General features: G+C 37.6%; 1 protein-coding gene across 10 annotated transcripts in view; it reads right to left on the bottom strand.

Moving 5' to 3' along the window:
• The window catches only part of BARD1 (BRCA1 associated RING domain 1), a 78,300-nt gene that overhangs the window by 34,396 nt on the left and 21,376 nt on the right, over window positions 1-22,528 (bottom strand). For 7 of the 10 annotated variants that reach the window (XM_077885570.1, XM_077885575.1, XM_077885574.1 and 4 more), the window contains 3 exons: window positions 12,937-13,889; window positions 4,722-4,802; window positions 2,859-3,031 (listed from right to left, as the gene is read on the bottom strand). In XM_077885570.1, the coding sequence (XP_077741696.1) occupies window positions 2,859-3,031; window positions 4,722-4,802; window positions 12,937-13,889 (1,207 nt within the window). Of the gene's footprint in view, window positions 1-2,858; window positions 3,032-4,721; window positions 4,803-12,936; window positions 13,890-15,862; window positions 16,289-18,820; window positions 18,943-19,116; window positions 19,138-22,528 lie in introns of those variants that run through there. The other 3 variants (XM_077885580.1, XM_077885579.1, XM_077885577.1) reach the window with 3 other exon arrangements.

Genomic DNA, 22,528 nt, shown 5'->3' with positions numbered 1-22,528 from the left:
CCCAGGGAGCACACATCATGTCCACTAACATCTACCAGGAACCAGTTCCACCACCCCAGAAAAGGGGCAGCTTATAGAAACTAGGTTTAGACTTTTCACACCACACTTAAAGTCAATCTGGGAGCAGAGAGGCAATTGCTATTGTCATCAGATCTCTTTTTCAAAAGAGAGGAAAAAATATATCATCTTCTCATGCATTCAAATACTTACTGATTTCTACTACAAATAAATGTGGGTATAGACTATGTTAGGCACTTGGCAGGACCAGGAGAACAGGCATCATTTAGAAAGGCTGGTATAAAAAATGAAGAAAAAAAAAAAAAAAAAGCTGAAGGCAAAGGGAACAGGAGGAAGATTATTAGCAAGAGGAGGCTGGAGAGGTTAAGTGGTGCCACACAATCCAGGGCCTTATGAACCATATCTTGAAATTTATTTTAAAAACATTAAGAGGTATCAGTGAAGGGTTTTAAGCAAGTAAAGTGATTTGGCCAGACTTCTACTTTTATTTAAAAGTTCTCGGGCTACAGTGTGAGGAATGAACGAGGAAAAGTAATCTGAAAAGGAGGAGACCAGTTAGGAAACTGATAAAGCCAATCAGGTGAACAAGTACTACTATGAAAACATCCTGAGATGAGCACTGCCTGTTATTCTATACGTTGGCAAATTGAATTTAAATAAAATATAAAAAATTTAAAAACTAAAAATAAAATAGAAAAGCAAAAAACATAGCAAATACTAAAGTATGATGATCACCAGTCTGGAAAAGAAGAAATAACAATATTTAGAAATAGCTACCACACACTTATACCCTAGATGAATCTACCACTGTATTTGCACCATAGCTGACTTACCGTCCTCTACTCAACGTTATCCTCACCTCTCTCACCAAATAAATCTTGCCTCTATCCTAATTGTATCAACCGATTGTCCAATCCAGTAGCTACTTGGCCCACGTGGCTATTTAAATTAATTAAAATACATTTTCAAATTTAGTTTCTCAAAATAAATCTTTAAAAAGGGGGGGGAGGGGATCCCTGGGTGGCTCAGCGGTTTGGCGCCTGCCTTTGGCCCAGGGCGCAATCCTGGAGTCCCGGGACCGAGTCCCATGTCAGGTTCCCGGCATGGAGCCTGCTTCTCCCTCCTCCTGTGTCTCTGCCTCTCTCTCTCTCTCTCTCTCTCTCTCTCTCTCTCTCTCTCATAAATAAATAAATAAATCTTTAAAAAAAATTTTAGTTTCTCGGTGGTGACAGCCACATTTCAAGTCTTCAACAGCAGCAGATGGCTACTGGCTACTGCGTGCCCAGCACAGACATAGAGCACTTCCATCATTGCAGAAAGATCTATCGGATAGTGCTGGGCTACAGATATACCTACATCTGCCACTTCACTAGGTAAGCCTATTTAAAAACAACACATTTATCTGAGAGGCACCTGTGAAGGCAGACTCAGCTCACTGTCTCATGCCCACACCTTGTATATTAATAAGCTTCACCGTGTAGTGAAGAATCATGGTGTACAAACCACCAGACAGGCCCTGTGTTTTGGCTCATTAATCCTCACTATGCTCTGAAGAAATAGAAAAGCAGCAGGCATCACCCATGTTTTATAGGTGAGGACACCTAGGCACAGAAATTAACCTGCCTGAGGCTATAAAGTCAATAATGGAGTCGCAAATAAAAACTGAATTCCCTAACGCCCTGACCAGTGCTCCATTCATTAAAGTAGTCATGGCTGATTTAAGAACCCAAGGATGGAAACTATTCAGTTTCACCTGACCCAAGCAACCATTTGCTTTATCAAATGGCTGGCTATACCCACAGGAGGGTCATATCTGTTAGGACCATGTATTTTTGTGTGTGCGTGCACGCGCGTGTGCACATGCAAACCAGAAAAATAAAAGTACATAAAAATAGGTATCCCTTGAGCTTGCCTTAACTATTTCATCACATGTGACAGAAAATAAAGGATATCAGACACACTTACTGAAACTAAAACCTCAAGGTATGGTACACTCTTGCATTATTAATTTGTTTTTTAATTATGCTATAAAAAATGACAACTTAGAAGCTCTGCATTTTGTAATTCTTGTTTGCCTCGGTAGCCAAAGTAAGCGTGACTTTTGTGTGCTCTTTCTAAACCTATACAGGCAATGGGGATAGGAAGAGGCAGTTCTTCTATTTCCATTTCAACTCCCTCATTAACTGAAAAGAGTAAAATAATATATAGGGGGACACGAACCAAGTTATAGATTAAAGATATAAAATCCACATATGGCAATTGCTTGTGACACTCTTGACAATAGCAATTTGAAAATGCAGCCGCCAGCATTCACTAATGCATCTCTGTGCCCTGACACTGCAAAACAATTTACCGAGAGCTTCATTTGAATGATGTGAAAAGTCTAAGAAATAACTCAACAGCACTTGCCCAACATCTAAATTCTTATCTATTTTAACTAAATATGCAGAAAAAGTGTAACATAATAGAATTTTCAAAACAAATCCTGAAGGACCGGGAAGCATCCAAAATTGCTATTTCTACGTTTCTAATTCCTTTCTAATTAATAAGTATGACCCAATCTACAGAAGGTAACTATGTGAACTTAACCAGGAAAGTCAAAGCTTCTGAAATTAATTTGGCAATCGCTTCTGAATTAAAGGAGCAAACCTCCCTCAAATATGTAAGCGTCACAAAAGGAAGAGGGCACGAATGTTGATATTAAATACAGAATATAATGGTCACGTCTAACCTCGGTTGTGAAAGATAAGAAAGGGAGCTGTCAGCTGGGGTCTCATAGTGTGTGCTCCATCAGTCTGGACTCAGGAATACAAGTAAAACAACAGTTTTGAACTACTCACACGGCATCCCTGGAGGCTCCAGAGGCGAGTAAGAGCTTGACTATCTCCAAGTGCCCGTTTCTGGCAGCATCGTGAAGTGGGGAGTCGTTCTGATAGCCAGGAGTGTTCACCAACGCCTGGTGCTGCAGCAACAACTCCACTACCTTCAGGTGCCCGTGATTGCAGGCTTCGTGCTAAGTGATAAGAGAAGAAGGGAGAAAAGTGATGATGCATAACAACACAGTGCATAATATTGTAGTGAAACTGCACTTTAGGAAAAATATGAACTTTAGTCAGTAAATTGGTTCTTAACCTACTCACATAGACCATAAGTGCTGACCCAGAGTAAAGCCCAGTTAATAATTCACGATTATTAGCATGATGATCAAGATCTATGCAATTCATGGAAAAAGAGGTTATTTACCTGAGCCTTTGATCAACTACTCTTTTTTTTAAGAAAAATGTAGTTGAACAACTCTACATATGGTATAAACCAACTCCAGCTCAACTGTTCCACCGTAAAAAAATCACAAACAACAAAAATTCAGAGTATTTAACAACTAGATCGTGCATAAAAAGTGAAATTCCCCACGGCTGAACAGAATTCACTAAATCAGGTTCTTAGTACACATATATTTAAGTGGTGCACCCACATATACACAATCACCCCACAAAATGAATATCCCCGAGAGAGTATTTAAAAGACAAACCTCTTTTTTTGGTGAAGTTACAAATTGCTGTACAGCTGGTGTCGATGGTAACAAATATAGAGGTAAGTGCTCAAAAAGAATGAATGATTTAACAATGCAATGTTCAAAGATGCAAATCTTTCCTTATGTGGAATGAACTGTTAACAATGCCACTATGTTTAACTCCAATAAATCTCTGTGGCATACACTGTTTTTTGAGTACATCTATTCAATTTATAAGCAATATCACACTAAATGTCTGTGGGTCTATTTCTAGGAGAAAGGAAGCCAAATTAGACATCAGGTCCTCTAATAAATCGCTCACCAAACTTTACTACAATTTGCCTTACTGGCTTTAAAAAAAAATTTTTTTTGACCTTTTCGACCTTTCTTTGAAAAGGTTAGCTAGCCTACGGAGTCAAAACAACAAAGTGACTCTGATCCAGACTAACCCCTCCCAGCTTAAAAACTTGGTGAGAATTATATATCACTTTAAACCTTTTTTATACCTGGCCTAATGAGAATCTCCTAATTTCTGTGATAACTTTCCAGCTCACAGGATAAGGGCTTCCACTTTCTCTGTTGATACCTCTACGGCTATCAGGCAGTCCATACAGCGCTTATTACCATGTATTTGTGCCATTCCTTTTGCAGGCTATACTTCACATTGCATTTTTAGTAATAATAATAAAGATTTTTTTTTTAATTGTGTAATGTCTGCCAAGATCTTCTACTACTTCTACACATTTGCAATTAGGTCGGGTTTAAATGAGGCTATAATAGACCCTCAGTAAGAATCACTGCCTTGTGATAGAATCCTATACCCTGTTCTCTGACCTCTGCATGTTCCAAGAAATCTGGTTCTAATGACATGCAATGTGGCAAAAGGGAGCCTGATGTACATTGTAGTAGGTACCTGCACACAGTGGCTACATTCAGCAACATAGTAGATAGCAATAACTAGATTCCTAAATCTAAAGGTAGTCAGTGTAAAGGTAGCCAATTTCTTGCCTGTCACAAATGGAAAGTCAGATGAAAAAATCATCATCTTCCCTTATTTGGTGAAAATATAAGTTCTTCAGGTTAAAAGGAGAGTGTATATTGCAGAGAATAATATATAGATGACTATATACATAAAAGTATAGTAACTATAAAACATAAACAAAATGAGAATAAAAAACAAATAGAAAACTACCAATGGTGTCCATCCAGCATGGTCTTTAACATTTGGGTCGCTTCCATTTTGTAAGAGGTACTCAACGGAGGGTACGTCACCCTAGTAGAACAATGAAAAAATAAAAGAAATTAAAAATCATCAAGAAAAGAAAAGAAGATAATTAGGTTTGGGTTTTCTATCTTTTTTTTTTTTTAATTCTGTCTCCTCAAAGATAGAATCAAAATTACGTCTTTTATTTAAAGCCTACTGCTCATGAATAATAAGTAATGTATAGATGAACTGTGGTGAGGTACCAAGTCATGAAGTTATATTGTCCATCCCTGACTATCAAGCACAAAATGCCTGAGATTAGCAACCCTTATCAAAAGTCATTTCAAAATACCAAATAAAGGGCACTAGCCAAAAATCAACTGGTGATAATGAAGTATTTAAAGTCATCCCTTCATTTGTGAAAAACATCCTTTTCAAGCATGCATTAAAATGAATTCCAAGTACCGTTAAAGGCAAAATTAATGCTAAGAAGGCTGCTAAGTTAAAGCTGCCAAAAAATTGGGGTGCCTGGGTGACCCAGACTGTTGAGTGTCTGCCTTGGGCTAGAGTCATGATCCCAGGGTCCTCTGGGCTCTCTGCTCAGTGGAGACTTGGCCTCTCCCTCTCTGTCTCTCCCCCAGTTCATGCTCTGCCTCTTTCTCTCTTTCAAATAAATAAAAATTAAAAAAAAAATTACCAAAAATTGCTTTCTTTTTGACAGTTACCCACTTATCCCTTAATACATTAATTTAGTCTATATTTACGTTATTTGCTCTAAGATTTTTTTTTTTTTTTTAGGCAAAAGCAATGCTTATTTTCTCCAAATAATTACTGACAGAGCTCACTCTGAAAAAAGGCTGAATAAATAAAAGTTACATATGGCAAAAGTTACCTATGAAAAAGTTGTGTTCAACTGGTTTTGTGAAGAGCTTCTTTAGGGAGAAGGAAACCTCTCCTCTCCCACTCCCAGCCCCAATATTCTGAAAGGAGTTTTTCCCCTATTGGTTTGATTATGTAGGAGTCACTAAGTTTCCCAATACCTGCGTTTATTTGCTTGTTTTGAGGCACCTCTCAAACACAGCAAATCTTAAGATGGTACCTTACTTAGCTTTCTTTAAAAAAAAATAATGCAACACACACACATCTTTATGCTCCTAAAATAACAAAATGACCCAATCAAATCAATTGTCCCCGTTCCAATTTAAAAAAAAAAAAAATTTCCCATAGTTACTTAAGGGTGCAAACTCTATACCTCTAGTACAAGGTAACATTTATTTAGCAACATTTGCTCTATATTCAAGTCAGTTCCAAATAAAACCAGGAACATCTGTCGAGATACAAATTTGAATTTTTTAAAACAATTCCATGAATACTGAGGGCAGATGAACTGCCAGAACCACATACATTTCCAACCTTCAACATGAAAGTATCTAAAATAAACAAACCAAACCACCACTACAAAAAGCCTTCAGAAAGACTCCCTCATTCTAATTCTACATAGTAATCACACAGACATATTCACCTAAAGCAGCCCATAAAATAATATAAACATAACTGAAATGAAGAGTCACACAGGAACAGTCACAAAGAAACAGTGACAATCTAAAGACGAAAAGCAGACTCTCTTGTAAGGTTGCTAGACGGTGGTATTTTTCTTTCATGTCACCTCGTTAGACTATCAAAGTGTCTTCTGGTAACAAACCATCCCTAGACTTCCCCAAAATACATACCCAATTTGCAAAGTGCTTGTTTTTTTATACCCAATCTAATCTGCTTTCTCCTCCCTCCCTAGTCCTTAAAAGTTTGTCATAATTTCATTGTTGTACTTTATGTAAATTTAATGTCATGCACATAAATAAAATTATGAAAATTAGATAGAGTCCACAGTAACTGAGTAAGCTTGAACCAATATGGAGTTTCTGGGAAATAAATTAATTTCTGCTTCTCATTTCTTTAAATTACATTCTTTACTAACAATATTTTCTGAGTAATAAGCACTCACTTTTAGACTCCCCACAACTTAAAAGATTGAGATTTTCTTAAACCACAGCAAGAAAATAAAAACAGTCTAAGCAAAGTTTTTACCAACGCTTGTATGAAATCTTAAATGGAGTTGATATTTTCAAGTAATACCTAAAAGGCTGAAAATAAAGAGAGCATGTGTACCACAATCAATTTTCTTATTGCTAACCTTTCATTCAAAAAGATTCTTCACACATCCACACGTTTCAGCAGTATAAATTAACTTCCCAAACACACACACACTTTTTCCCTTATTATAAATATTAGCTTTCCTAAAATATAAGAATATTATTTGATAAATATGGCACAAACATTATAATAATGACTTACCCCAAATGGTTAAGTTTTTCCACATAAATGAACTAATCAGCTACCTAAAACCTCTTTTGGCAACTAAATATTGTTAAATTTTTTTTTTTTTTTAGTTATCCAGAATGAAGCTCTAAAATAGATTAAACACTTCCCTGGCTTCTCAGACTTGACTGAATAAAATAGTTTCACAGATGATTCTGGTATTAAGGAGGTTCAGTATTATAAAAGTGGTGGGTGACAGAGGGAAAAATGGATACTGAGTCCAAGAGATGTTCTAGAAATTAAAATCTTGAAGATATCATAGATGCTAGTTTGCTTCTGAATCCTCCACTACTTTCTCAGGAAGCTACTATGAAGGACATGTAGTAACAATAACTTTACACACATGACCACCTTAAAATATAATGAATTACAAAGTCAAACGCTAAAGGAGACTCCTCACAAGGGATGTTCTCTCCACCCAGGAGATTCCCATCACCTTTGTTACGTTAAGTACATCATGCTTTGTAAGTTGTCTTCAAAATACGATTCATTATGTCTGCATCAAATGCGTCTCATGACATGCCAAGCTGAGGTCTTTCTTCTATTTCATGATATGTTCAATGCTGTGGCATGAATTACGAGTAATCATTACCATTTTAAGAATCTGTGCTACAAATTTGAGGACGTTTATTCCAGCAACTACGAATCTTCAAGCAAAGGTAACATAATAAGTAACAAATCAAAATTTTCTGTCTAAATAAGTATCGAACTAAACTAAATTTTTAAAAATTACATCAGAAGAATAGTGAGTATTTATCTTAGTTTTTAATTAGGTATAACACTTTCTCATAAAATTTCACATTTATAACATAACATTCTCACTAGCATTTTAACCATAGGTGACCTTCACATCCAAATACAAATAGAAACATGGGCAATAAAGAGAACCAACTGGATCTCAACTTTTGTTCTGGTTAAATGAGAATATGCACAACATCCAAGACATCATATTAATGAATATTCTGCTTGAAATTCCACAGTGTAATAAAACGAAAGTGTAAGTAAGGAATTCAAGAATAATCCTGTGTAGGGTTTGCATTCAAAAAGTGCTTAATGTTCAAAACCTAGATGGCTCATCTGTAAATCCATGATCCTGAGGGAAAAAAGGATTTGAGAACTGAGAATACAAACAATATCTGCCAGTGATACAGTAGCTGTTTACATTCAGGCAGCCTGAATTTAGGTAGTGTGGATATTTAATACGACCCTTCTATTGTCAAGTATGGAGGTTATCAAGATAAATAAGGTAACAGATGCTTTACATTAACCCAGAAGTCCACTTCTAGGAATTTATCCTCAAGATACACCTGCTCAGATATGAAACAAAGATTGCTTACTACAGGACTGTTTATAAAAGCAAAAGAATAGAAACAAAAAGGCATCCACCAGTAAGGGACTAGTTAAATCATGAAAATTCATGGAAAGCAATACTACTATGAAAATATACAGAAAGCTGTGTGCCAATATAAAAGCATTTGCTTATAAATACATAAAGAAATTCACAAGGGACACACAAGTAAGGAAGGTGGTTAGCAAAAAGGGCTTGTCAGTAATAGGGTAGCAAGGGGCAGAAATGGGAGTGAGGTTTTCTACGATAAATACTATTATTCTTATTTTTGAAACATGCAGTTATTACTCAAATTTCAAAATTAAATTTTAAATGAAAAATCTGGATAACCACAATATCTGAGACATGTAATAAAAATCTAAATGAATATAAATGCAAACAAAATAATGTCATCATAGAGAAGAAACTATCTCTGGGAATTCTGAGAAAGATTTACTAAGAAGGTAGGATGTAAACTGGATTCTAAAGGTTAGGTACAAAGAGCTAGGAAGGAAGACAGAAGCATGGAGAGGAAGGAATTTCAGAGTCAGAAAAAAGAACACATGAAAAGTATTGGCAGCATTAATGAACGTACCTGAATAAGTCATAATATTAAATCTCAGTGTGACAGGAGAATGGGGTTCAGCTCATGACCGAGTAGAAAATTTGCTCATTTATTCATCAAATTCATCTGTTATGTTCCAGGCAATGTTCTACATCCTGAAGACATGACAGTGAACAAACAGAATTCTTGCTCTCATTCTAAAGAGAGGCAAGAAACCAAGAGATCTACACTCATAATGTCAGGAAATAAAGGAAGAAAAACAAAACAAGCAGGGCTGCTAGTTCAGGTAAGCTAGGAAGTCCCTCTGAAGAAGTGGCATCTGAGCAGAAGCCTCAAGGGAAAGGATCACATCAGGCTGTGTAGACCATGAGAAGCACTATGGCTTTTACTTTAAGTGGGCCAGGAAGTTACTGGTAGGGGAGCAGAGAATGACAAATTCTAACTTAGGTCAGATTATTCTGGCTGCCATGTAGAGAACTGATTGCAGGAAGTGTGTAGAAAAGCAGGGTGAGAACTTAGGAAGCTACCTCAGTGGTTGTTAGAATACTCACCCTGTCCCCCAAAATGTCTGTGCCCTAATCCCCAGAACTTGTGACTATGTTATGCCTTATATGACAAAAGGGATTTTGTAATGTGCTATGGTTTCTACTACACTTTAGGGTACTGAGCTTCGATGGGGAGATTATCCTGCATTGACCAGGTGGCCCCAGTCTAATCATGGGAGTCTTTAAAAGCATCTGCTGCTGCAAGTTTAAAGACAGAGGAAAGGGGCCATCAACTAAAGAACATGAGAATGGGAGCGCCTGGCTGGCTGGCACAGTCAGTGGAGCATCCAACTCTTGATCTCAGGGTTGTGAGTCTGGGGCCATGCTGGGTGTAGAGATTACTTAAAAATAAAATCTTTAAAAAAACAAATATGAAAATGGTCCTCAGTGGAAGGTCAGCCAGAAAACAGGATCTCAGTCCTCCAACCACAAGGAACTATCCAGTTCTGTGCAACATCCCAGATAAGCAAGGAAACGGGTTATCTCTTAGAGCCTAAGAGCTGTAACACAGCTGACAAACTGATTTTAGTTCAGTGAGACCCATACTGGCCTTCTAACCTATAGAACTGTAAAAAATAATAGTAATAATAATTTGTCTTAAGTCACTACATTTATGGTGCCAGCAAAAGGAAACACATAGGGTCAGGGCAAGAAAAGGTAAGGAACTTCCACCTGGATAGTAGCTATGGAAAGGTTATGGCCAAGAAAGACACCATGGGCTAGGTGTGCAGCAATATATTAAAGAATTTTGTTAATACCATTACCAAGATCGGAGATCATTCTGTAAAGCTGTAACTGCAGTAAGAGAAGCTGAAGAGAAGTAGCCCAATGTAACTGCTGGGTGGGGGTGGAATCTCTACCCTCAGAGCCCACACACCAAGCATGTATGGTGCAACCATGCACTCTCAAAAGCCGATTGGACAATGGAAATGGCAAGTCTACCAAGTCACTTCGGGGAAAAACAAGCACAACAAAAATCTACCTTTGATGACAGAAAACCTGGTACTTCCCCTTATTTGGTGGGGCTGCCTGCCTGGTCATCAGATCTACATTCCATTCAGCCACAGCAACTCTTTCTCTCTCTTTCCCTGCTCCCTGTTCCATTTTTAGTATTTTAACTTCAGAGCCACCTCAAATCTTTTTCTAAACTGGGTGGGCACAAAACATAAATTAAGATAGCAGAATCACAATATTTGGTTTTCTAGTACACACAGATTATTCACTGTTGACCGCAAATGAGAATATTAGGGCAGAAAACAAAACGAATACTATTCATAAAAAGATAGATCTCCTGATAAATCTACTGTTTTTGTTTTCTCAAGTATTAGTTCTACTAAAATCAACCTGGGTGAAGGGTTTACATTCAACTCATAACAAATTTTTAAAAGAGTGCATTTTTGTTAAATAGTGATTTAAAAGAACTACAGAAATCAATTAGCTTTTCTTAAATGTACTATGTATCAGAATCTGCCAACTAATGACAATAACAGTATTGAGTAAGTTGAAGAGAGTCAAATGGGCTTTAATACTGACAAGACTCTTCCTAGGTAAACTAACAATCTGACAAAACTTGTATGAAGCAATTTTCAATGGAGAAAATTCACAGGGGAGTATACTGTTTTCCTGGTCTTAAGATTGTGTCTTTTTTCCCCCATTGACGAGGTCAAGGGTTGGCAAACGATGGCCCACAGGCCAGGTGCATGATGTGATATGTCAAATTTTATTGATTTACATAACTGTCAATGGCTGCTTTTGAGCTACAAGCAGACATGAATAGTTGTAGAGACAATATGGCCTGCGAAGCTGAAAATATTTGCTCCTTTAAAAGTTTGTCAAAAAAAAAAAAAATAAAAGTTTGTCAAACCATGGCCTAGCTCTTAGAATCTTTATTAGTAAAGATAAATTATTATTATGGTTAAAAGAAAAATTCTCTACCAATGTAAACAAAGGCTTGCCTGGTGGTCTGAAAGTAATTACCAGAAAGGAAAGTGTAGAAACTACAGTGGTCCTCGTTCCCATGTATTAGTCAGAAAAACAAACAAAAAAATTATTATTATGCTAGCTACTTAAGTTTAATGAAACATTTATAACATTATAAAGTTAGATTATGTGCATGTATATTAAAAATATAACAAATAGGACAAAAAATAAAAAAAACAAATAGGACAAAAAAATATAGTCTGCTTTTTTTAAACCAATGCTTTGCAAAAAATAAACTAAAATATAACCAGGACAAACTCTGAACATTCAAGTTGTTCAAAGGATGTGTATGTAGAAACTAGCATGTCATCATGTTGCAGTTTCCCTCCTCCCTGAAATCAGATATAGAGTATTCTACATTCATCATTTAGTGGAAGACAAAACAACAAAATAAAAATAAAACCCTAACAGTTGGGGAAACTCATTTTTGTGCTTTTCCCTTTCTCCATACAAAAATACAGGAATGCCTGGACTCAATGTCTACTCCCTGTTCTTCCCAAGTATTTCATGTTGCTCACCAAGCCCTGTGTCTGATGGCCTCCATCTGAGGGCCTCCAATGGCTCCCAGATCTCCCAAAGTTCTCCATTCACGTAAAAGACCATAAGAGCTATCCTAATTTCATCCTAAGCATGCCTAGATTTTATTTTGATAACACTCACATGAAATCAGAGTCTTTAAAGCTGTGACGCTAAGTGCTCCCTATATGTGCAGTTCTTGAGTCAATTGCAAAGATTAACCCTTGCAAGTACAACTCATGCTTGACAAATAGGCTAGGTTCCAAAAAACTTACACTGCCACACCCCCAGTGTTGAGCAGTAAACAAAGAGGTAACTTTAATCACAGCTAGTAAAAGAAATGGCTGGCCTTAGGATACAGACAAGCTCCTTCATGGTCTGTCATGGGAGCCATTTCTGATAATCACATTTCCACATCATTGGAAAGATGTACAGACCACCTCTTTCAACCCTGCAAATTCTGGCAGTGCCCACTACAAGTGACCAATATACAGAAGCCTGTCCCCTCCCACACTGTCCCTAGCTCTTTGGGCAGGTAAAGACATACTGCCTGCAGTAACCTGGCAATTGTCTGTATCCATAAAGCATGAGAAAGTGGTAAAAACTGAACAAAACTCTCATGGAACAAACTAAAGCCCCTGGCAAAGTAGAAGCTGGAATGTTGAAATATTGGTTTTCTCCTGCAAGATCATGCTCCTCGGGCCCAGAGGCCACGGCTCTAACTGAGGTGGGGAGGCAGTCCCTATGAATTTTCTTCTCTAGTTCACAGGAACTATGACATGGGGTATGCTAATTATCCCAGCCATCTTATGTCATTGTTCATAAGCCCCACAGAAACTGTTTTATATATAGTTGGTCTCATTCCAAAATTGTGTTTCAGAGTAAGCATCCTACCTTAATTGAAGCAATATGGAGCAGAGTCTCTCCTCTATGATTTCTCTTCACAGCCGTAAGGCTATTGGGTGACAGCTTTGTTGCTGAGGGGCTAGACATCATCCGTCTGTAACGTGGGCTATTCAGGGCAGAAGGCGGTGTACCTGGTGAAAGGGTCATGGACTCAACTGATAGATTACTGTTTTTCCTCCTTAATGTGTCACCAATTTTAAGTTTGCTTGAAGGTGGTGAAGAGCAGCCAGGCAATGGCTTGCTTTCTGAAAGCACTATGTGCTGGCTACTGGTGCCAGGAATGCTGCTTCTGCATCTCTTAGAAATGGGACTGGACCGGCTGCTGCGCCGCCCACGCCGCCCACTGTGACCTGATGGCAAGGACTGCTTAGGTGGAAGAGGATTCTCACAGAGATTCTTCTGGGGAGTCAATTCTTCATTCCTGCTCTCCAATTCTGGAGACTCTATTTGCTCAGCTAATGGTAAAGAGACTTCAGCTAAGCTGCTAAAACACTGTGATTCTGTTACAGAGCCACTTGCAAGTAAGTCTATTTCACCATTTGCCTGAGGACTAGGGTTAACAGACGGCTGGCTACAGAAAGACACCAGCTTCTCCTTAAATTCCTCTTTGGAGTCAAGTTCATCATCTTCTTTTTCTGCTTCTAAATTCCATTTTTGGTTGATTTCGGTTAAAGTTTTCTTTTTTTGTTTTTTTCTAGATCTTGTACGAGCCTTTTTAGCCCTCTCTGAAACACTTGTTGGAGGACTTGTAGAAACAAATTCGTACATTGAAGCCTGCCGAGCGTTCTCATCACTTATGACTTGAGGGTGGGTTTGCACTGAAACTTTACTCACAACATATCTGACCTTCTTACTTCGAGGACTGAACCACATTTTTATTGAATTCTTCTTATTTTCTGCATCATTAAATAAATTTTCCCTAGATGTGTCTTCTTTCAAATCTGACAGAAAAAAGGAAAAGAAATCTGTTACATGAACTTAATATCCCCCATCTTGAGCTCTCAAAGAATTGTGCTTGTAGTTCTCCTAAGTTGTATCACATTTCATTTCTGTACCTCTTTTTCCTCTTCTGGACTATGATCTCCTTGAGAGCAGATATTTACTTACTGAACAAATACTTATAGAATCCTACTTTAATTCCAGACAACATTCTACAGACTGGAGATCCAACAGAGAACAAAAAAATGGAACTTAATTTCCACTGGAGATGGACAGAATATTCAAATAAATAAGTAGAACACAGAGCATCCTGACAATAATAAGAGCCATGGAGAAAGATATATTAGATCGACCAATCAATGGATAGACAGGCAGGCAATATGGGATTTAATAAGCAGTAGTCAAAAAAGTAAGACTTGTTACACAATGCCTAATTTTTAAAAAAGATTTCTGAAAAACAATCAATACACTACAATAATCAATAATTAGGGGATCCCTGGGGCAGCCTGGGTGGCTCAGCGGTTTAGCGCCGCCTTCAGCCCAGGGTGTGATCCTGGAAACCCGGGATCGAGTCCCACGTTGGGCTCCCTGCATGGAGCCTGCTTCTCCCTCTGCCAGTGTCTTTACCTCTCTTTCTGTCTGTGTCTCTTATGAATGGATAAATAAAATCTTAAAAAAAAAAAAAAAAATTAGGGGATCCCTAGGTAGCTCAGCGGTTTAGCACCTGCCTTTGGCCCAGGGCGTGATCCTGGAGTCCCAGGATCGAGCGAGTCCCACATCGGGCTCCCTGCATGGAGCCTGCTTCTCCCTCTGCCTGGGTCTCTGCCCCTCTCTCTCTTTCTCTCTCTCATGAATAAATAAATCTTTAAAAAAAAAATTCACCTCAACAATTCACTGCATGGCCAAATTGAAGGAAAACCATATGATTTTGTCAACAGACACAGGAAGCAAAATGACAAAATCCAATATTCATTTATGATTTTTAATTTTTTTAAGATTTTATTTATTTATTCATGAGAGACACACAGAGGGGGGGGGAGAGAGAGAGAGAGAGAGCGAGAGAGAGGCAGAGACCCAGGCAGAGGGAGAAGCAGGCTCCACGCAGGGGGCCCGATGTGGGACTCGATCCCGGGTCTCCAGCATCAGGCCCTGAGCCCAAGGCAGGCACCAAACCACTGAGCCACCCAGGGATCCCCTCCATTTATGATTTTAAAAAGGAATCAGCAAATTAGGGATAGAAAGTAACTTCTTCAACCTGATGAAGTCATCTACAAAAATACACACAGCTAATATCCTCCTTAATGGTGAAAGACTCCAACTGCCATTTTATTCCTCCTATTAGGGACAAGGCAAAAATGTCTGTTCTCACCACTCTGATTCAGCATCATACTGAAAGGTTTAGATAGCACAGCAAGGTAAGATATAAAAGGCACACAGATTATACAAGAAGATATAAAACTGTATCTATTTACAATTGACTTAAATCACTATATAGAATATGCCAAAGAATGTTTTTTTTTTTTTAAATTGATGAAACTAACAACTTTAACTTACCAAGACCGTAGAAAACGAGGTCAACATACCAAGTCAACTCCAACTATATTTCTTTTTTTTTTTTAATTTTTTTTAAAATTTATTTATGATAGTCACACACAGAGAGAGAGAGAGAGAGGCAGAGACACAGGCAGAGGGAGAAGCAGGCTCCATGCACCGGGAGCCCGACGTGGGATTCGATCCCGGGTCTCCAGGATCGCGCCCTGGGCCAAAGGCAGACGCCAAACCGCTGCGCCACCCAGGGATCCCTCCAACTATATTTCTATGTAATAACAATGAACAAATGTACAAAGAAGTTTTTTAAAATTTGGTAAATTCTAATAGTATAAAAAATACTTAAGGTAAATCTAGCGAAGTATGTACAAGATCTGAAAATTATAAAATACTTATGAAAGAAATCCGTACAAATGGAAAAACATACCACGTTCATGACTAGGAAGACTCAAAAACTGTTAAGATGTCAATTCTTCCCAGTAGGTCTACAGACTATAATATAATCCAATGAAAATTCCAGGCTTTTTTGTAAAGATAGACAAGTGGATCCTAAAATTTACATGAGAAAGCAAAGGAACTAATATAGAAAGGCAAAAGGCCTAGAATGGCCAAATCAACACTGAAGAACAAAATTGGAGGACTCATACTACCTGACTTCAATTTACTTCAGACAAAATGAATGTAGGGATTAAAGATCATAGTCAGAACTCTTTAGGTGCCACGTAATATAACCTCAAGCTACGTACAACAGAAACTAATGCAAGTGAATGAACTACAGAAGTCAGACACAAAAGAATACATAGTAACAGCCAAAACTAATCTGATGTGTTAAGTCAAAATAGTGATTATCCAGTAATTCTGGAGAACAGAGTTAGTGACTGAAAAGGGGCAACAAGTGGAGCTTCTAGAATAGAATACTTCTATTCTTCTGGGTGAGTTCATTTGTGAAAAGTCATCAAACTATATAATTATAATGTGTATACTATAAGAATTTTCTTAACTTTTTATTAATAGTCAGATTTTAAAGACGAAGATTCAGTAGAGTTTAAAAAAGAAAAGAATCACTGTCACTAAGTAGATCAGGTGCCACAGTCTGTGGGTGAGTACTCTGGTACAAACATCTTGCTTCGTTAGCTAAGGTCATTAAGGAAGGTCTCCCTGGGAAGTTCACTTTTGATTTGAGACCTTGTGACAAATGACAAAATGGAAGCAGCCACGTAAGTATGTAGGAAAGTGGAGCCCAAGAAGGAAGAGCAGGTGCCAAGTTCCTACACTGGAAATGAGTTTAGCACATTCAATGGATTGAAAGCCACGATGGCTGGAGCTTGGAGAAGGAGCAGAAAATTAAGCAGACAGGGACGCAGAAGTATTCTATGGAGCAGAGCACTCTTGAGCTCAGCTTCAAGTTTAACTGCTGGTATTCCTCATTCCATCAATCTCTGAAGTGGGAGGGCTTGGGGCTTCTTCATCTGCAATCAGTCCCTTGGTAACCTTATATCTATCTACCTACCTACCTATCTTTCCATCCACTAGCAACCTCAAACGTGTATGTACAGCCCAGACCTCTTCCACGAACTCCAGACTAATGTTTGACTGCCTACTAAACAGCTCTTATAAGCAAGTCTACTTATAATAAGTATCTCACATTGAACATGACTAAAACTGAACTCCTGATCCAAATCCTCCCAAACCTGTTCCTCCTACAGTTGCCCCCATCTCAGTAAATGAAACATCATCAATCCAGTAGCTCAGAACAAACACTTTAGAATCAAACCTGCCTCTATCTCTTTCGTATCCTATATGCAAAATACAAGTTCTATAATTCCTGCAAAATACATATAAAATCTGACCACTTCCTACTGCCTCCATTCCTGCCAGTATGGTATAAAACACCATTTTGCACTAGATTATAATAATAACCTCCTAAATCATCTCCCTGATTATGTAATTGCTTCCTCCCCCATGAGTGTATGTATGTATTCTCAACACAGCAGTCAGTGATCCTTTTATAATTGGTCAAACTATATCACTAACACCCTTCAGACTTCCATTCTGACTCTGAATCTTCATAAGCCATCTAACAGGTGAGGAACAGCCTGATCTTCCATTACCTTCCTCATCTCCTCTCCTGTTCTCTCCTTACTCTCTTCCAGCCACTGGGTCTCCTTGGTGTTGTTCCTCAAACCAATAAAATGTTTTATAAAAGTCAGAAGGCAGGCCTACATCTGTGTTTTATAAAATCAGTCCTAACTGGAGAGAAAACAGATTCGAAGAAGGCAATGCTTATGAAGTCAAAGTAGAAGTACAAGTAGAAGGTAACAGACTGGGGAGGTGGTGAAAGGGGAAAAAATAAAAAGAGAACTCTTTGAAAAGTATTTAGGAGATAAAATTTACAGAATTTGGTGAACTGAATACAAGAAGGCAGCAACAAGGATGATTCACATGTTTGTGGCTTACACCACTGAAGGCACCTAGAAACACGGATGTGGGAGGACACAAGCTGCCAGGGATCCTCCGTATCCTGCAGGAAGGCAAGGCCCTGGCTGCTCTCTACCCAGACCATTTCTGAGGACTGGGTTCACGGCAATCATCTCTGAGGGATGTGGTAGGGTCTCCTTGTGGGGAAAAAAAAAGCAGGCCTATTTCTGCTTACTATGAAAAGTCTATTCCCCAAGCTTAGGGTTCATTTCCTATATTGCAACCCACTGTGTGTGGGGGAATCCATGATGAGGCCTTTGCCAGTTATGCTCAAAGATGCAAAACTGCTAAATACAACATAAGCCTATCAAATCCAGAATTTCAAAGGCAATATGGTAAAATATTTGCAAATTTTAAATGTATACACCCTCTCACAAAGCAATTTCACCTCTAGTCATCTTTCTTACCAAATATAGAAAAATCCATGCAGGTACCTGCAAACATTAATGTATAAGAATGTTAACTGCAGCAGTATTTGCAATAGCATAAATTAAGGAAAAAAGAAAATCAGTGTTCAGCGATCAGCCAACTTTGAAAGATTTGGACTACAAAATCTTATGTGGTCACTACATACATCAATGGACATGCAAAGATCTTCAAGTCACTTGTAAGTGTAGCACAATCCCATTTATGTCCTAAAAGTTCTATTGCATTTACATCCAAATATTTTCAAAAATTCACAAAAGATAAAGTAGAAAACAGTGCCTCTGTAAAAGAAAGGGATTTTCTACTTTTCAGCTGAGAGAAAGGATAGAGGAGGACTTTCACGCTTTATACAATTTTATATAGCTTAATTGGTTGTAGAAAAGAATGCTTTCTTATATTTCTTATACAAATTAAACAAACAGAGAACCAAATTTAAGGTTATAAGCCTAGTTGCTGAAAGACCTGGCATTTGAACTCATACCTGACTTTACTAAATAAAACGACAACTGTTCACCAAGTACACACTTTATGCAATACTGTAATTTAAGAAAACATATATGGTCTTCATCTGTTGTTCCTAGTACATAAGTTCAAAAACCCTTGTGATTTAGATTTTTAAAAAATTGATCTAAATGAGAAAACTAAAAAAAAAAAAAAAAGGCATAGGGGCATCTTTTGTTATAAATATTTAGTCATGTTTCCAGTTCCAAAAACAGTTCCAGAGTTATAAAGAGGAAATGGGCATCTCCTGTTATTCATCACTTCTCTCAACCACACCTGAACATGTTAATGCGGTGACTTTGGAGTCCCTCTAAGAATGGGGGCCGGTTGCCAGGGGAACCAATCAAGATTAGAGTTAGAACTCACAGTCTCACCCCTAAACTTCAAGAGGGGAGAGGAGCTACACATTGCATCAATCCCCAATGGCCAAAGACTTAGTTGTGTCGATGTAATGAAGCCTTTAAAAGAATAACCTAAAAGGAAGGGTTTGGAGAGCTTCCAAACTGGTAAACACATGGAGGTCTTGGGGGAGTGGCACACCCAGAGAGGGCATACAAGCTTCACACCTCTTCCCACGCTCCTTGGCCTATGTGAATCTCTTCTCTCTGGCTATTCGTGAGTTATATCCATTTATAATGAACAGTCATCTAGTAAGTAAAACATTTTCCTGAGTTCTGTGAGTCACTTTAGCAAATTAACAGAATCCAAGGAGGCCATGGGAACCTCTAATGTTCATAGCCAGTCAGGCTCTGAAGGCCAGTTGGTTGGGGCAGACTTGTAGGACTAAGCTCTTAGCCTGTGGCTCTGATGTTATCTGCAGGCAGACAGTGTCAGAAAGAATTGAGTGAAAGAAACTGTAGGATGCCCACCCAGTGTCACAGAATGGCTTAATGTGTGGAAAACCTACACATCTGGTATCAGAGTGAAATAGAGAAAAACACACAGGCAAATGAGTTTTTTTTCATACTATATATATATATATAGATAGATAGATAATTCTAGTATTGAAAATAGTATTATGGTATTATATATATTATAGTATTACAGTATATATATATACACTGTACTACAGTATATATATACTATATATTATCTATGTATAATGTATTTTTTTAGACCTATCAATCTTGCTCATTAACAGATGCTTAAGAACTATTCAGTGGGTAAGACATATAGTGATCTACTTTCCGACTCTGTCATGATCCCTCTTCAAGTTGTCTTATTTTGTTTTTTGCCTTTAAGCCCACTCGTTTTTCCTTAAAAAGCATTCCCTCAAAAATCTTTCCTTTCATCCTACGCAGACAGGTAAAGGCAACCGAGGTCAGTCCGGCACAGGGGTGAGCACCCTCAATGGTGCTCAAAAACATACGGATAAATAAATTATTTGATACCTGCCCTTAAATCTTCACAAGTATTTATACAAGAGGTTAGAATCTAAGGGCTAGAAGATAACTTGAGAGCCACACATCCAATTCTCTCATGTAAAGACGAGGAATTAAAGTTAAAAAGAAAGGCAAAGGAGGGAGGTCGCCCAGTGCAGCACTCTTCTCCACTGAGAACAGGATTACCGAGAGGCTGCTTCCGGTAAAAGAACCCAGGAAAGGCAGGGAAAATGGAAAATCATCACCACCACCTGACAGGTTTCAGTGCCTCACAAATCAGTTCGTACTGCCTGATACTCATTCTCCAAATTAACAGAGACGTAATCTCCTAAGACCAACCAGAGTACTTGGACTATGTTTGATTTGTCCTATTTTTAATTTTTTTTTTTTGATTTGTCCTATTTTTAAAAAGAAGAAAGGAAAGCTCTCTGATTACGTGTTTCTCCTCAGAAGTCACTCTTCATTCAAGATGAGAACTCTTCATAAGCCTTCTCTTACATTACAGAATCTAAAGCAAAGTTTTAACAAACTTAGTTCTAAAACTAAGTTACTTTAAGAAGAAAACCAATGGCATCTTACTTCTAAGAACCGGTAACATCTGCTGTGTAGGAAATAAATGTCTGATGCTACTAAGGTGTTATACAAAATTGCCAAGTGCGCCTATTCCTGAAAAGCTTTAATACTTAAGAGAGAAAACATAATTTTAGTTTCATTTTTCTTATTTGTTTCTGAGAATACATTTCTTCTCAACATTCTCCTGTCTTAAAATACAAGCAAGGGAAAAGGAAATTATTAAATAATATTTTTGAATTCCTTTTAGGTATTTTTATTCACACAGAACACTATTATTTTATCCATTTAAAATTATTGATACACCAGAGGATTAGTAAACTAAAAATCTCTCAAATCTCTTAAGTTCAAAATTGATTCTTCTATTCCTTTCACCTCATATTTCTGGAGTATAAAACTCCTTTATAAATAGATCTGCCAAGATAGCACTTTAAACAGGTAAGAAAAAATGAAAAACAGTGGATTATAAAAAACAAATAATTCATATTTAACCATGTAGAAATTTCACAGACCCTCTCTCTGCCTAGCAAAGAAATTCAGTCCAACTCCATTCTACTCCAAAGAAGCCATCCCTTCCTCCTCATGCAAATGGAAGCATCCCAACTATGGAGACAGTAAGACAACAAACCCAGCTGGAAGCAGGAGGGTGTATCTGAATAACATCAGACTCTCTGGCACCCTTCTTACATCCCAGCTGAATATCAGTTGATCCACAAAGTGTTATTTTGGTCAGGATCTTGGAAATAAAAACAATCAGAATGAGGTATCCACTCAACACAGAGACTGTACGTCTAATTTCTAACAAGGTCTTTTCTGCAGTAATAGGCAGATTTCAAAAAAACAAGTCATTTGTGATATAATCTCAAGTCTAGAGGAAAGGTCAACATGAAATGTTATCAAGGATTGCTTTTTTAAGACTCAGGATTACAAAGACTGAAAGGTTAATCCTCTGGTAGTCTGTAAAACTTGTATTTGATGTGCTAAAATTTATTTTAAAGATAGGGGATGACACTTTCAATTAAAAATAAGTCAAATGCTAAAGTCCTTAATACTTACAAAATTTACAAAATGTGGAATTAGGCACTTAAGGGAAAATTAAGGCTGGTAAGTAGTAGCAACACACTCAACTGACAAAAAAAAAATCTACATCTAAGATTTAAGACAACAATTTCATACTCAGGTGTACCTATCCCTTAATTTATAAAGAAGTAAATGAAAAGAGTCTATGTGCATGTAATTTATATGTACACAATAATTTAATAATCATCCAGTAACAATACATACACTCAGGAAGATTTCATGTTGATCTTTCCTCCAGACTTGAAATTTTATCACAAATGACTTGCTTTTGAAATTATACATCTTGTCCTAACTAAGCAAGGACCACAATAGCAAACGTGATTGTAAATCCTGGATTTTATACAGCATATCTAAGTTAAGACTGTAAAAAGCAAAACCACCAAATCCACCCTGCTGGAACGTAAATCATATTACTAACAGCAACAACAATTTTTATGAGTGAATGCTTCTAAGCACGATAAATTGTCATATTCATTTCATGAAGAAAAATACTGGTCCCTTCCTCTACATAGTACATTTCTTAATGATGACGTTTTTAAAAATTCTATTCTCTGAATATAAATATTTCTGAGAAAACCACAAAATATCGAGGAACAGAGATGCACACGTTGGTAAGGAGCAGCTTAGGCAAGTTTTTTCTTAAAATTTAATAATAA

Source organism: Canis aureus, chromosome 36 (assembly GCF_053574225.1).
Source record: "Canis aureus isolate CA01 chromosome 36, VMU_Caureus_v.1.0, whole genome shotgun sequence".
NCBI lineage: Eukaryota > Metazoa > Chordata > Mammalia > Carnivora > Canidae > Canis > Canis aureus.
Note: the sequence above shows the minus strand (reverse complement) of the source record. Positions and strands in the feature narration are given on the sequence as shown.